General features: G+C 44.3%; 1 protein-coding gene across 1 annotated transcript in view; it reads left to right on the forward strand.

The window, feature by feature from the left end:
* LOC120046760 (UBA-like domain-containing protein 1) overlaps positions 1-16067 on the forward strand; it is a 42986-nt gene extending 26919 nt beyond the window's left edge. Inside the window, exon 3 of the mRNA XM_038992248.1 lies at positions 14052-16067. Within this exon, the coding sequence (XP_038848176.1) occupies positions 14052-14378 (327 nt within the window). The 3' untranslated portion in view covers positions 14379-16067. The remainder of the gene's footprint in view (positions 1-14051) is intronic.
* Positions 16068-17208: the final 1141 nt, after the last annotated feature.

Genomic DNA, 17208 nt, shown 5'->3' on the forward strand with positions numbered 1-17208 from the left:
AGACACTGAATGCAAGGTTGAGGACAGACAGACCTCTACAGACACTGACTGCAAGGTTGAGGACAGACAGACCTCTACAGACACTGACTGCAAGGTTGAGGACAGACAGACAGACCTCTACAGACACTGACTGCAAGGTTGAGGACAAACAGACCTCTACAGACACTGACTGCAAGGTTGAGGACAGACAGACAGACCTCTACAGCCACTGACTGCAAGATTGAGGACAGACAGACAGACCTCTACTGCCACTGACTGCAAGGTTGAGGACAGACAGACAGACCTCTACAGACACTGACTGCAAGGTTGAGGACAGACAGACCTCTACAGACACTGAATGCAAGGTTGAGGACAGACAGACCTCTACAGACACTGACTGCAAGGTTGAGGACAGACAGACAGACCTCTACAGACACTGACTGCAAGGTTGAGGACAGACAGACCTCTACAGACACTGAATGCAAGGTTGAGGACAGACAGACCTCTACAGACACTGACTGCAAGGTTGAGGACAGACAGACAGACCTCTACAGACACTGACTGCAAGGTTGAGGACAGACAGACAGACCTCTACAGACACTGACTGCAAGGTTGAGGACAAACAGACCTCTACAGACACTGACTGCAAGGTTGAGGACAGACAGACAGACCTCTACAGCCACTGACTGCAAGGTTGAGGACAGACAGACAGACCTCTACAGCCACTGACTGCAAGGTTGAGGACAGACAGACAGACCTCTACAGCCACTGACTGCAAGGTTGAGGACAAACAGACCTCTACAGACACTGACTGCAAGGTTGAGGACAGACAGACAGACCTCTACAGCCACTGACTGCAAGGTTGAGGACAGACAGACAGACCTCTACAGCCACTGACTGCAAGGTTGAGGACAGACAGACAGACCTCTACAGCCACTGACTGCAAGGTTGAGGACAGACAGACCTCTACAGACACTGCATGCAAGGTTGAGGACAGACAGACAGACCTCTACAGACACTGAATGCAAGGTTGAGGACAGACAGACCTCTACAGACACTGACTGCAAGGTTGAGGACAGACAGACCTCTACAGACACTGACTGCAAGGTTGAGGACAGACAGACAGACCTCTACAGACACTGACTGCAAGGTTGAGGACAAACAGACCTCTACAGACACTGACTGCAAGGTTGAGGACAGACAGACAGACCTCTACAGCCACTGACTGCAAGATTGAGGACAGACAGACAGACCTCTACTGCCACTGACTGCAAGGTTGAGGACAGACAGACAGACCTCTACAGACACTGACTGCAAGGTTGAGGACAGACAGACCTCTACAGACACTGAATGCAAGGTTGAGGACAGACAGACCTCTACAGACACTGACTGCAAGGTTGAGGACAGACAGACAGACCTCTACAGACACTGACTGCAAGGTTGAGGACAGACAGACCTCTACAGACACTGAATGCAAGGTTGAGGACAGACAGACCTCTACAGACACTGACTGCAAGGTTGAGGACAGACAGACAGACCTCTACAGACACTGACTGCAAGGTTGAGGACAGACAGACAGACCTCTACAGACACTGACTGCAAGGTTGAGGACAAACAGACCTCTACAGACACTGACTGCAAGGTTGAGGACAGACAGACAGACCTCTACAGCCACTGACTGCAAGGTTGAGGACAGACAGACAGACCTCTACAGCCACTGACTGCAAGGTTGAGGACAGACAGACAGACCTCTACAGCCACTGACTGCAAGGTTGAGGACAAACAGACCTCTACAGACACTGACTGCAAGGTTGAGGACAGACAGACAGACCTCTACAGCCACTGACTGCAAGGTTGAGGACAGACAGACAGACCTCTACAGCCACTGACTGCAAGGTTGAGGACAGACAGACAGACCTCTACAGCCACTGACTGCAAGGTTGAGGACAGACAGACCTCTACAGACACTGCATGCAAGGTTGAGGACAGACAGACAGACCTCTACAGACACTGACTGCAAGGTTGAGGACAGACAGACCTCTACAGACACTGAATGCAAGGTTGAGGACAGACAGACCTCTACAGACACTGACTGCAAGGTTGAGGACAGACAGACCTCTACAGACACTGACTGCAAGGTTGAGGACAGACAGACAGACCTCTACAGACACTGACTGCAAGGTTGAGGACAAACAGACCTCTACAGACACTGACTGCAAGGTTGAGGACAGACAGACAGACCTCTACAGCCACTGACTGCAAGGTTGAGGACAGACAGACCTCTACAGACACTGACTGCAAGGTTGAGGACAGACAGACAAACCTCTACAGACACTGACTGCAAGGTTGAGGACAAACAGACCTCTACAGACACTGACTGCAAGGTTGAGGACAGACAGACAGACCTCTACAGCCACTGACTGCAAGGTTGAGGACAGACAGACAGACCTCTACAGCCACTGACTGCAAGGTTGAGGACAGACAGACATACCTCTACAGCCACTGACTGCAAGGTTGAGGACAGACAGACAGACCTCTACAGCCACTGACTGCAAGGTTGAGGACAGACAGACAGACCTCTACAGCCACTGACTGCAAGGTTGAGGACAGACAGACAGACCTCTACAGACACTGACTGCAAGGTTGAGGACAGACAGACAGACCTCTACAGACACTGACTGCAAGGTTGAGGACAGACAGACAGACCTCTACAGACACTGACTGCAAGGTTGAGGACAGACAGACCTCTACAGACACTGACTGCAAGGTTGAGGACAGACAGACCTCTATAGACACTGACTGCAAGGTTGAGGACAGACAGACCTCTACAGACACTGACTGCAAGGTTGAGGACAGACAGACCTCTACAGACAAGGAGTGTGTTGCAGCCTCTACACTGAGCACCGGTCCGTTTCCCTATGGATCAATGTGTGTGTGTGTGTGTGTGTGTGTGTGTGTGTGTGTGTGTGTGTGTGTGTGTGTGTGTGTGTGTGTGTGTGGTGTGTGTGTGTGTGTGTGTGTGTGTGTGTGTGTGTGTGTGTGTGTGTGTGTGTGTGTGTGTCTAGGAGTGAATGTATGTGAGTGAGAAGGGCAAATGTGAGCTCAGCAGTAAGACAATCTGGGGTGGTCCGTTTAGCGTAGCGGTGTTACATACTAGTGGTGCTAGGGACAGCTGTATGTTCACCCGCAATTGCTAATAACCCATCCACAACCGCCTGACTATATGTGATAAAGTGAAAATCTCAGGCCCACACCCGACTCTAAACCGCTAATATAGAAAATGCGCTGTAGGCCACAGTCAGACGGCAGAACTATTTTTTTGACAGGGTGCAGGATTGAATTTTTCTTTATATATAATTTCTGACATTTTGGTAGGCTATTTGTTAGTCAGCTTGTCTATAATTAGATACATGCAGCTTCTCTCCTGTCATTATATGTTGCCCTAGAATACTAAATAAACCCTCACGAGAATAATGTTATAAATCGATATAATGACCGCTTCAATCTAGTTGAAATCAGTAAAAAACTTATTTGGGGCTCCCAAGTGGCGCAATGGATTAAGGCACTGCATTTCAGTGCAAAAACAACACTACAGTCCCTGGTTCAAATCCAGGCTGAATCACATCTCCCTTTTATTGGGAGTCCCGTAGGGTGGCTTGCAATGGCCCAGTGTTGTCTGGGTTGGCTGGGGTAGGCTGTCATTGTAAATAAGAATTTGTTCTTCACTGGCTTGCCAAGTTACATATAGGATAAATACAATTATTTCTTGGAGCAAAGATGTTTAGGGACCGGGGGGGGGAAACAGGAAAGATTTTTCTGCGCAAAAAAGGAAATAGAAAGCTGTGAAAACGACTCAACATGTTTCTGATCAGATTTCAGTTCGGCTTGGATGCATATTTTGTGTGGATGAAATACTATCAGCTTTTATGATGCTGATAAAGACAGCACCTCTACAGACGGTCCCTAACTGCACATTCACATTCTCTCAAGATGCTGATACAAAGAAAGCATATATCCTCTCCTGTTCCCAAGTCTAAATTTTGCCTAGATTTTGGTGTATAATTTTACTGCACGAAAGGGTCTGCAGGAGTTAATATTAGGGCTATGTGAGAGGTTATAGGCCTATAGTCAGTGTCCAGATTTCAGTTTCCATTTAACCCATCTCAACAATAGACTACAGTTCGCTTGACATCCCATAGGCCTATCCCCGTCTTGTGACCGTGGAATTTGTATAGCGCCTCACAATCATCACCAAATCTTTCCCAAACATGACTTTTCTGGCCCTCGCTTCTCTTTTATTTTCAACTCTCCATTTTGCAGCTTTTTGCCTCCGTGGATCGACGTTACTTTTTCTGACTGTTCCCAAAAGCAATTGGTGTGTAGGCTATTTGGCAGGAGTACAGTTAGGCCCTAAAGCTTAGGGTAATGCACTAATGCCAGCTAGCCTAAAGTAAAGAAAAACCTTTATAGATATAAATTGCACAACAATGATACATTTATGAATTTTTCAAGATATTGTTTTCTCTTTACTCAACCCGCCCTTCATCCTCCCTAAACTGTGGGTTATGAGTCAACACGCGCATCACTATTTCAATACCTAAGTAGAGGAAATAGGGAGGAAGTAGAGGGGTTAACCAGGAAGTAGAGGGGGTAACCATGAAGGACAGGACGTTTCCTCTCGCTGCTGGGTGTCTGTGTGCATACATGGCATGTATTTTGTTATAGGCTAACAGTGTTGTGTAGACACAGTACTCGTGACCCATTCTCAAAATTAGCATTCATCGTCACAAGTTGGGCTATTCTAGTTTACCTCCTGTTCTGCCATTGGGAGTTGAAGGCTGTGTAACGTCTTGTTGTAGTTCAGGAATAGACAGTAGCTCTATGGGGCTGCCTGTGTAACGTCTTGTTGTAGTTCAGGAATAGACAGTAGCTCTATGGGGCTGCCTGTGTAACGTCTTGTTGTAGTTCAGGAATAGACAGTAGCTCTATGGGGCTGCCTGTGTAACGTCTTGTTGTAGTTCAGGAATAGACAGTAGCTCTATGGGGCTGCCTGTGTAACGTCTTGTTGTAGTTCAGGAATAGACAGTAGCTCTATGGGGCTGCCTGTGTAACGTCTTGTTGTAGTTCAGGAATAGACAGTAGCTCTATGGGGCTGCCTGTGTAACGTCTTGTTGTAGTTCAGGAATAGACAGTAGCTCTATGGGGCTGCCTGTGTAACGTCTTGTTGTAGTTCAGGAATAGACAGTAGCTCTATGGGGCTGCCTGTGTAACGTCTTGTTGTAGTTCAGGAATAGACAGTAGCTCTATGGGGCTGCCTGTGTAACGTCTTGTTGTAGTTCAGGAATAGACAGTAGCTCTATGGGGCTGCCTGTGTAACGTCTTGTTGTAGTTCAGGAATAGACAGTAGCTCTATGGGGCTGCCTGTGTAACGTCTTGTTGTAGTTCAGGAATAGACAGTAGCTCTATGGGGCTGCCTGTGTAACGTCTTGTTGTAGTTCAGGAATAGACAGTAGCTCTATGGGGCTGCCTGTGTAACGTCTTGTTGTAGTTCAGGAATAGACAGTAGCTCTATGGGGCTGCCTGTGTAACGTCTTGTTGTAGTTCAGGAATAGACAGTAGCTCTATGGGGCTGCCTGTGTAACGTCTTGTTGTAGTTCAGGAATAGACAGTAGCTCTATGGGGCTGCCTGTGTAACGTCTTGTTGTAGTTCAGGAATAGACAGTAGCTCTATGGGGCTGCCTGTGTAACGTCTTGTTGTAGTTCAGGAATAGACAGTAGCTCTATGGGGCTGCCTGTGTAACGTCTTGTTGTAGTTCAGGAATAGACAGTAGCTCTATGGGGCTGCCTGTGTAACGTCTTGTTGTAGTTCAGGAATAGACAGTAGTTCTATGGGGCTGCCTGTGTAACGTCTTGTTGTAGTTCAGGAATAGACAGTAGCTCTATGGGGCTGCCTGTGTAACGTCTTGTTGTAGTTCAGGAATAGACAGTAGTTCTATGGGGCTGCCTGTGTAACGTCTTGTTGTAGTTCAGGAATAGACAGTAGCTCTATGGGGCTGCCTGTGTAACGTCTTGTTGTAGTTCAGGAATAGACAGTAGCTCTATGGGGCTGCCTGTGTAACGTCTTGTTGTAGTTCAGGAATAGACAGTAGTCTATAATAATAATATCGATGTGGAGTAAAGGAAACTGGCCCTGGAACAACCAGGCCTCTGGGAGTGAGATGCTGTGTGTTGTTGCTACAACACTCTGAGGAGTGTGTTATGAAAACAGTGTTTACGCCTGCCTGGCCTGGCTCCTGAACTGCAGGGAGGTGATGGTTGGCTGGTGTTGTTTTTGGCAGGGTAGGGGGTTGTACTGTAGATGTTGTGACATTGTCTTCACCCCCACCACTATCATCTTCACTGAAGGAGTTACTACCAGAGATGGCGCCGTGACAATGGGGAGGGAGGATGGGGGTTGGCAGAGAGATTTGTCAGTGTACTGCTAACAGGATGTGAGGTCGTGGAGAGGCTGAACCCAAACACAGGTTGTTAGGAACCGAACAGAGAAAGGGGTGGGAGGAATGTCGTCAGGATCCTCAGGGAGAGAGAGGACGGGATTCCCCTACATTCCTCTCTATTTTGGACTAACCATATACAGGCTTAGATACTGGCCTCCTCATCCTGGATGCAGTGATGGTGTGTAACATATAGTGATGGTGTGTAACATATAGGGATGGTGTGTAACATACAGTGACGGTGTGTAACATATAGGGATGGTGTGTAACATACAGTGACGGTGTGTAACATATAGGGATGGTGTGTAACATATAGGGATGGTGTGTAACATACAGTGACGGTGTGTAACATATAGGGATGGTGTGTAACATATAGGGATGGTGTGTAACATATAGGGATGGTGTGTAACATACAGTGACGGTGTGTAACATATAGGGATGGTGTGTAACATATAGTGATGGTGTGTAACATATAGGGATGGTGTGTAACATATAGTGATGGTGTGTAACATACAGTGATGGTGTGTAACATATAGGGATGGTGTGTAACATATAGTGATGGTGTGTAACATATAGGGATGGTGTGTAACATATAGTGATGGTGTGTAACATATAGGGATGGTGTGTAACATACAGTGACGGTGTGTAACATATAGGGATGGTGTGTAACATATAGTGATGGTGTGTAACATATAGGGATGGTGTGTAACATACAGTGACGGTGTGTAACATATAGGGATGGTGTGTAACATATAGGGATGGTGTGTAACATATAGGGATGGTGTGCAACATATAGGGATGGTGTGTAACATATAGTGATGGTGTGTAACATATAGGGATGGTGTGTAACATATAGGGATGGTGTGTAACATATAGTGATGGTGTGTAACATATAGGGATGGTGTGTAACATACAGTGACGGTGTGTAACATATAGGGATGGTGTGTAACATATAGGGATGGTGTGTAACATATAGGGATGGTGTGCAACATATAGGGATGGTGTGCAACATACAGTGATGGTGTGTAACGTATAAGGATGGTGTGTAACATATAGTGATGGTGTGTAACATACATGTTACACACCATCACTGTATGTCACACACCATCACTATATGATATACAGTATTTACAAGAACAGTGTCAATAACAATATCAGTGATAGATGAGGTAGTTATATGCATACAATCAGGGGTAAAGTGGCTGAGCAGCAGGATAAAAAAAGAAATAGTAGCAACAACGTTTGGTGTGTGTTAGGAGCCGAACCACGCATGAACAAGGAAATCTATATTCGGAGAGCCTGTTTTTGTCCTGCCCTTGACTTTGATGCAGGGCATCTGATGTCCATAGCCTCTTTGTTGCAAAACTCCCTGATCTTCTCAAAAAGATAAGTTTGTCTAGCTGTGTCCAGTCCAGGTGGTGCTTGTACAGGCAGACTATCTATGGGAGGAAGGATGTCAGCGTTGCGCAGCACCTGAAACCTGGTCCCGACTGAGTCCAATGCTCCTTGGTGACAACAATACCAGGCTCCAGAGCATCGAAGTTCTAAAACAGGAAATAACAAAAAGACATTACAACCTTGAACTACATTAATTCACCTCCCAGGTTTAGATAGGAAGAATAACCTCATACAATTCAATGAAAAATATATTCACCTGAAGAGCTGGTACTGCTTAAACCGTGGCAGCGACCTGAAGTACGGAGTCAGGTGTTGTTGCCAGCCATAGCTTTCCACCAGCACCGTACCATCCTCAGGTCCACATGTGTTTCCCCAGCTCTGTAGTTGGTGAAGAAATGGTGCATGCAGTTGATGACTGCGCTGCTGCCTTTGCTGGATGACAAGCCTTCATCAATCAAGTAGTTGACTTATTGTGGTATTCCTTCACAGCAGACACCAAACAAGCCACACTTGCAAGGAGTTAAAAAGTTGATGGGACTTGGCTGCATAGAGCCAGAAGGATAGTGCCCCTGCAAACAACAAAATAACATTAAGATAAGTTCATGAAAAGAAAATGTGAAGTAAAACTTAATACCATTTTTTTTATGCATCATTATCAGGTAAGTTTCACTTACCTACAAATGTGCAGAGCTGCAGCACTGCATACAGAAACATCATCTTGGAAACTGGAAGTTGAAATAATAACACAGCCCAACTACACGTACCTCTGGAAAATACAGAAATGATGTGATATCAATAAAAGTAATGACAATCATGTTGGAGGTCAATTAAATAATAAAGACGTGTTGTTTATGCTTTACATACCAAGGTGTAACCTGTGCTTGCTTGGTATTTTTGATGGGAGGCATTAGACCATTCTCCTTGTATGACTTGTGGAGGAGAGTCAGGCGTGTTCTACTGATGCTGAAAGACAAATTCCAGATACACATGTTTTGGCATTATTATTCAATAGATAGCCGTAATCACCGTCAGACACACCTGGCTAACTTGATGGGTCATGTAATCATCTGGCAAAGTGGAGTCTTTTTTGTTCAGACATGCTAGCTAAACAATGAAGCATAATGCCAATCCATAGAGTACTAGCCATACAAACCGATTGTCATAGCTAGCTTGGCATTCTGAGATAACATTACTACACACAGATCATAGATGTAATGTTAGCTAGCGAGCCAGCCATCTAACTTCAGCTAGCTAGCTAACAGTAAGCTTTAACTTGGTATTTTGTTTATACATGAAGCTAGCTAGCTAAACAATGAACCATAATCACCAATCCATAGAGTACTAGCAATACAAACTGATTGTTGTAGCTAGCTAAAGTTAACCAAATAGGTTCAGACTGCAACCCCTTTCATTAAATAAGACGTCCTGTATCGTTTCCTTTTTGTTTGTACAGCTTGCTTGGCCCGTTGTTGTGTCAAGTCACTCTGGTTCACACTGACTGTGTGCAATGCCATGAGAATCATCTTAAACTTCATCCCCCACCCAAACTCTGACCATTTTACTCGCCCTAGCAGAGCTGGTTAGGCTGTTTTCATGTTCTCCAGAGTGTTGGTGACTGTAACTGTTCTCCTGGTGTAACGGTCCTGACCTGTTTTATGTTGTTTTTGTATGTGTTTATGGTCAGGGCGTGTGTTTTGGGTGGGCAGTCTATGTTTTGTATTTCTAGGTTGGGTTTTGTGTTCGGCCTGGTGTGATTCTCAATTAGAGACAGGTGTGTATCGTTTGTCTCTAATTGAGAGTCATACTAAGGCAGCCAGGGTTTCACTGGGGTTTTGTGGGTGTTTGTTCCTGTGTCCACACATGGACGGTTGAAGGTTAGTCACATTTGTTGTTTTGTAGTTTTGTAGTGTCTTATTTGCTGTTGTCATTAAAAGATGGCTTATTTCCCTCAATCCGCATCTTGGTCCTATCCATGCTCCTTCTCGTCTAAGGGGGAGAACAACAATGACTGCCTTTACACCTGGCAACAATTTAATTACGCTTTTTTGCCGTGTTTACTGACCACGGCCATATTCAACCGGTGTTGAGCGTGCGTAAATTCATCAGTTATTCTGCGCTCTGGCACACTCAGACGAGAGTGCTCTGAAACAGTTGTTTGCGTTGACATTCTATTGAAATGGATAATTGCATAGTGGAGTCTTTTGTTAAGTTTTACTACGCAATAAATAAAAAAAAATAAGCAGCGTTAGACAGGTTTCCTAGACATACTGACCAGCTCAAATAGACAGAAGCGTGCTATATGGCAGACCAATCCAAACTCTCGGCGTATGGGGCGACAGGTAGCCTAGTGGTTAGAGCGTTGGACTAGTAACCGAAAGGTTGAAAGATTGAATCCCCGAGCTGACAAGGTAAAAATCTGTTATTCTGCCCCTGAACAAGGCAGTTAACCCGTCATTGAAAACAAGAATTTGTTCTTAACTGACTTGCCTAGTTAAATAAAGGTAAATAAATATCCAACCAACTCATTTTCTCAGCCAATCATGGCTAGTGGGAAGGTTGCTGTCTTTTTCTGTGGCTTAGGCTAGGGGTTCCACTAGCGGAACCCCTAGACAACATCCGCTGAAATGGCAGAGCGCGAAATTCAAAAATATTGTTTTGAAATATTTAACTTTCCTACAGTCACAAGTGCAATACACCAAATTAAAGCTTAACTTCTTGTTAATCTAGTCATCATGTCCGATTTCAAAAAGGCTTTACATCAAAAGCACACCATTCGATTATGTTAGGTCAGCGCCTAGTCACAGAAAAACATACAGCCATTTTCCAGCCAAAGAGAGGAGTCACAAAAAGCAGAAATAGAGATAAAATTAATCACTAACCTTTGATGATCTTCATCAGTTGGCACTCATAGGACTTCATGTTACACAATACATGTATGTTTTGTTCGATAAAGTTCATATTTATATCAAAAAATCTCAGTTTACATTGGCGCGTTATGTTCAGTAATGTTGTGCTCGAAAACATTCGGCGAATTTGCAGAGAGCCACATCAATTTACAGAAATATTCATCATAAACTTTGATAAAAGATACAAGTGTTATGCATAGGATTAAAGATACAGTGGGGCAAAAAAGTATTGTCAGCCACCAATTGTGCAAGTTCTCCCACTTAAAAAGATGAGAGAGGCCTGTAATTTTCATCATAGGTACACCTCAACTATGACAGACAAAAGAGAAAAAAAATCCAGAAAATCACATTGTAGGATTTTTTATGAATTTATTTGCAAATTATGGTGGAAAATAAGTATTTGGTCGCCTACAAAGAAGCAAGATTTCTGGCTCTCACAGACCTGTAACTTCTTCTTTAAGAGGCTCCTCTGTCCTCCACTCGTTACCTGTATTAATGGCACCTGCTTGAACTTGTTATCAGTATAAAAGACACCTGTCCACAACCTCAAACAGTCACACTCCAAACTCCACTATGGCCAAGACCAAAGAGCTGTCAAAGGACACCAGAAACAAAATTGAAGACCTGCACCAGGCTGGGAAGACTGAATCTGCAATAGGTAAGCAGCTTGGTTTGAAGAAATCAACTGTGGGAGCAATTATTAGGAAATGGAAGACATACAAGACCACTGATAATCTCCCTCGATCTGGGGCTCCACGCAAGATCTCACCCCGTGGGGTCAAAATGATCACAAGAACGGTGAGCAAAAATCCCAGAACCACACGGGGGGACCTAGTGAATGACCTGCAGAGAGCTGGGACCAAAGTAACAAAGCCTACCATCAGTAACACACTACGCCGCCAGGGACTCAAATCCTGCAGTGACAGACGTGTCCCCCTGCTTAAGCCAGTACATGTCCAGGCCCGTCTGAAGTTTGCTAGAGAGCATTTGGATGATCCAGAAGAAGATTGGGAGAATGTCATATGGTCAGATGAAACCAAATTATAACTTTTTGGTAAAAACTCAACTCGTCGTGTTTGGAGGACAAAGAATGCTGAGTTGCATCCAAAGAACACCATACCTACTGTGAAGCATGGGGGTGGTTACATCATGCTTTGGGGCTGTCTGCAAAGGGACCAGGACAACTGATCCGTGTAAAGGAAAGAATGAATGGGGCCATGTATCGTGAGCTTTTGAGTGAAAACCTCCTTCCATCAGCAAGGGCATTGAAGATGAAACGTGGCTGGGTCTTTCAGCATGACAATGATCCCAAACACACCGCCCGGGCAACAAAGGAGTGGCTTTGTAAGAAGCATTTCAAGGTCCTGGAGTGGCCTAGCCAGTCTCCAGATCTCAACCCCATAGAAAATCTTTGGAGGGAGTTGAAAGTCCGTGTTGCCCAGCAACAGCCCCAAAACATCACTGCTCTAGAGGAGATCTGCATGGAGGAATGGGCCAAAATACCAGCAACAGTGTGTGAAAACCTTGTGAAGACTTACAGAAAACGTTTGACCTCTGTCATTGCCAACAAAGGGTATATAACAAAGTATTGAGATACACTTTTGTTATTGACCAAATACTTATTTTCCACCATAATTTGCAAATAAATTCATTAAAAATCCTACAATGTGATTTTCTGGATTTTTTTTCTCATTTTGTCTGTCATAGTTGAAGTGTACCTATGATGAAAATTACAGGCCTCTCTCATCTTTTTAAGTGGGAGAACTTGCACAATTGGTGGCTGACTAAATACTTTTTTGCCCCACTGTATACTCCTCCTTAATGCAACCGCTGTGTCAGATTTCAAAAAAGCTTTACGGAAAAAACACACCATGCAATAATCTGAGTACAGCGCTAAGCCACAAAAACAAGCCATACAGATACCCGCCATGTTGTGGAGTCAGTAAAAGTCAGAAATAGCGTTATAAATATTCACTTACCTTTGATGATCTTCATCAGAATGCACTCCCAGGAATCCCAGTTCCACAATAAATGTTTGTTTTGTTCGATAAAGTTCATCTTTATGTACCTCCTTTTTGTTAGCGCGTTTAGTTCACCAATCGAAATTCACAAGGCGCACGAAAGTCCAGACGAAAAGTCAAAAAAGTTCTATTACAGTTCGTAGAAACATGTCAAATGATGTATAGAATCAATCTTTAGGATGTTTTATCATAAATCTTCAATAATGTTTCAACCGGACAATTCCTTTGTCTTTAGAAATGAAAAGGAACAGAGCTCGCTCTCACGGCCGCGCGCCTGACTTAGCTCATGGCATTCTGCCAGACCCCTTAGTCAAACAGCTCTTATTCGCTCCCCCCTTCACAGTAGAAGCCTGAAACAAGGTTCTAAAGACTGTTGACATCTAGTGGAAGCCGTAGGAAGTGCAATATGACCCCATAGACACTGTATATTTGAAAGGCAAAGACTTGAAAAACTACAACCTCAGATTTCCCACTTCCTGGTTGGATTTGTCTCAGGTTTTCGCCTGCCATATGAGTTATGTTATACTCACAGACATCATTCAAACAGTTTTAGAAACTTCAGAGTGTTTTCTATCCAAATCTACTAATAATATGCATATATTAGCTTCTGGGCCTGAGTAGCAGGCAGTTTACTCTGGACATGCTTTTCATCCGAACGTGAAAATGCTGCCCCCTATCCCAAACAGGTTAACAAACTAGGCTTGTAATTTAACAATTTTACTCATATTTACAGATGGCAGGTAGCCTAGTGGTTAGAGTGTTGGGCCAGTAACCGAAAGGTTACTAGATGGAATCCCTGAGCTGACAAGGTAAAAATCTGTTGTTCTACCCCTGAACAAGGCAGTTAACCCACTGTTCCCCGGTAGGCTGTTGTTGTAAATAAGAATTTGTCCTTAAGTAACTTGCCTAGATAAATAAAAATGAAGGCAATTGAAAATTCACAAGGCATTTCTGCCCAAAAAACTATTTTGATTTTAGAGTTCAAACGGCTCTCCTGTGAAGTATTGGCCATGATATACGCCTAGTTTCCTGAAACATGTCACACACAGTGATGGTGTGTCACACACAGTGATGGTGTGTCACACACAGTGATGGTGTGTCACACACAGTGATGGTGTGTCACACACAGTGATGGTGTGTCACACACAGTGATGGTGTGTCACACACAGTGATGGTGTGTCACACACAGTGACGTTTATGAACAGTATGGGCTCCTCTTCTGTCCCTCTAACATCTCTGTCTCTCTCCTCCAGATGTGCACCCCAGCTAACACACCGGCCACCCCGCCCAACTTCCCTGACGCCCTTGCCATGTTCTCCCGGCTGAAGGCCTCAGAGAGCTTCACCACCAGCAGCCCCATGGCCTCCATGGCCACCTCTCCCCCTCCTCCACACGATTGCTGGGGCGTGCCACCGCCCCCCATGCCCATGAGCGGCCCACAGGGTCAGGGACTATGGATTCAGGGGGAGCCCCCCTCCCACCCCGCAGCCTGGCCCACGGGGGTCACCATTAACCCCCACACCCACCAACACCCGGCCACCGAACAGAAGGCGAGTGTGGCCATGGAGGCCGAGAGATGAGGGGCCAGGACTGGACGGCCCTGGGTGGCGGAAGGGAGAGGGAGGGATTGGTGACGAGGAAAGGAAAGGTGAAGGTGTCTCTTTCCAATTGAGGATGGGAGGGTGGAGACAGAGACAGCTACATAAACCAAGAAAAACCAAGCAACTACATAATGTGGACATTTCAACAAGAGGTGGAGAAAATGATTCAAATAAGGAATCAAAAGTAAAACATTTAATGGAAAAAGCAGTGCACACACTTAGCAATAAGAGAGCAACTGAAATCTTTATTAGTTTGTTTTTCTTCTCTCTCAGTAAATGTATAGATAAGACAAAGAAATGTATGGAACTAAAAGTAATCACCATCATGCTGATGTTTTCTGACACTTAAAAGGCAGCAACTGTTTCTTCTCTTGTTCTTCTTCTTTTCTTTTTGTCTGTCCATCCAGTGTTTTCCCTCTACTGGGGACCTGTGATAAGAAGTGTTTGTGCTGCATGGAGAGAGACAATCTGTCCATCCAGTGTTTTCCCTCTACCGGGGACCTGTGATAAGAAGTGTTTGTGCTGCATGGAGAGAGAGAATCTGGCAGTGTAATGTTTTACTCTAGTATTCTCAACATGTGTCTGTGTGCAGTGTAACCGTCACACACACTTACACACTCAACTAGCGAGCAGAAGAAACAGTGACATAGTTTTCATTACCCATCAGAAGGTGGAACTCTTCTTACCTCACCTGGTGGTCACCTGACTTCTTTCAGCCTATCAGGGATTCTCAACTGTTTGACAATGCAGAACATTTTTTTAAACTGATTGTAATTTTTCAGCTCTGGTATTTTCTCATGATGATGACACTGTTCACTACTATAGCTTTTCTTTCCAACGAGGGGTGATGCTTTACTATTAACCTGTTCTGGAAGATAGAACTGGCCACTGCAATGGTTCTGCAGATTTGGGTATTATATAAAAATCATGGTTTGATATATTAAAGTTCATGTTTTTCTTGGTGGGAGGGATGGGCGGGGTTTTGGAGGGATTTGTTTATGTTGTGTTTGGGAAGAGCCAATCGGAGAAGCTAAAAATAAATCTACAGAAAAAACAGACTACCATAAATACATTGACCATTTGTAAAGCAGAACTTGCCACTTTGCATGATGTATACTGTCTTGTAGCAAACACTTGAAACCGAGACATGTTTCTGGCTGTTGGCGCAGGGGATACTACATGGTTTATCCCTCTGATTTATAATTTGTATAGCAGCATTATATAACTGGTTATGATCACATGTGTACTGTGATCCTGCCTATAGCAGATTATGTAAAGCATTGTTTAAGACAATATTCACATGCAGGGTCGGCCCCATTCAGTTTTGTTGTCCTTGGGTTATTTCAATTGAATAAAGAATATAAAATAAAACCCAGCTAGAAATCTTTGTTTATGTAAGTTCTTTTTTTAGGAAGAACATGTTCAGGAAAATATCATTATAATTCTGAGTAAACCATCTTTAATTTTACTAAAATAATGTTTCAGTTCATCCCTTTTCCATCATTTTTGTTTGAATCTGGGCATCTTGGGATGGCCTGTACCTGAATGGTTTCTCAGTGTATGTTTCCCCCTGTGTGACTGTATTACCATTCCCACAATATTTGTGGACTACCTGATAATTAACTTAGCATTTTTTGTGTTCCTAAATAAATATTGTATGTCGACCTACACAGTATGATCTTTCTTTGGTTGTGACTGAACTGAATGTAGCCATCAGCTGGTGAAAGAGATGGAGATAGATTTTAGAGAAGAGAAGGGTAGATATAGATAGAGAAAAGAGTTGGGGGAGAAAGGGTGAGTCAGCTTGGGTGAATCTAAATGTGTTAACCGTGACACAGAGAAGATGGATGAATCCTAATCGACATGCCTGGCTACTCAAGAGAGGAACAGGGATTTAATCCACCAGTCCAGTGTCAGACCGAAGTACCCCTAATAGTTTAACCAGTAGACTACTGTCTGTCTGTTGGTCCCTCCAGACTCCTAACTAGTTTAACCAGTAGACTTGTTTACGTGCTGCTGTGTGGTTTGTTGCTAACCTTACTTTGCTACCTGCCAACTTTACGGTTTTTAGTTACCGTTTATATTTTTAGTTTTTCCCTCGCACTACTTTTTTCATTCAACTTTTTCACCCCGGACGCTTTATCTGGACGTGGTTCGTCAGGACCTCCACCAACCGAAGCTAAGTAGTAACATTAACATGATGCCTTCTACTTGCAGTCGCTGTAATCATAATATACAGGAGAACTATATGGCGAGGATAGCTGTGCTGCAAGCCCAGCTTCAGACGCAATCGTTAGGCAAGGGTCATTTAAGTTTAGGAAAGGATGAAACAGCGTCTGTGCCACCAGTAAGTACAGATAGTAGTATAAATCCCCTCGCACAGTCCCCGCAGCCGGACAATTTTCTCATGGCTTCTGGAAGGAAATGCTGTAGGAATGCTCAACCGGTGTCGCTCATTCAGCCGACAGAAACTTTCAATCGGTTCTCCCCATTAAGCAACGGGTTGGAGTCAAAGGCCGAGCCTTCTCTGGTCTCTACTCCCGTTATGGGGTCTGAGACGCCGAAGCCTCCCACCATTAGCTCTGACAAATTGAAAACCCTAGTCATTGGCGACTCCATTACCCGCAGTATTAGACTTAAAACGAATCATCCAGCGATCATACACTGTTTACCAGGGGGCAGGGCTACCGACGTTAAGGCTAATCTGAAGATGGTGTTGGCTAAAGCTGCCGAGTATAGGGATATTGTTATCCACATCAGCACCAACAATGTTAGGATGAAACAGTCAGAGGTCACCAAGTACAACATA

The sequence above is a fragment of the Salvelinus namaycush genome, chromosome 4 (assembly GCF_016432855.1).
Source record: "Salvelinus namaycush isolate Seneca chromosome 4, SaNama_1.0, whole genome shotgun sequence".
In the NCBI taxonomy this organism is placed as follows: domain Eukaryota; kingdom Metazoa; phylum Chordata; class Actinopteri; order Salmoniformes; family Salmonidae; genus Salvelinus; species Salvelinus namaycush.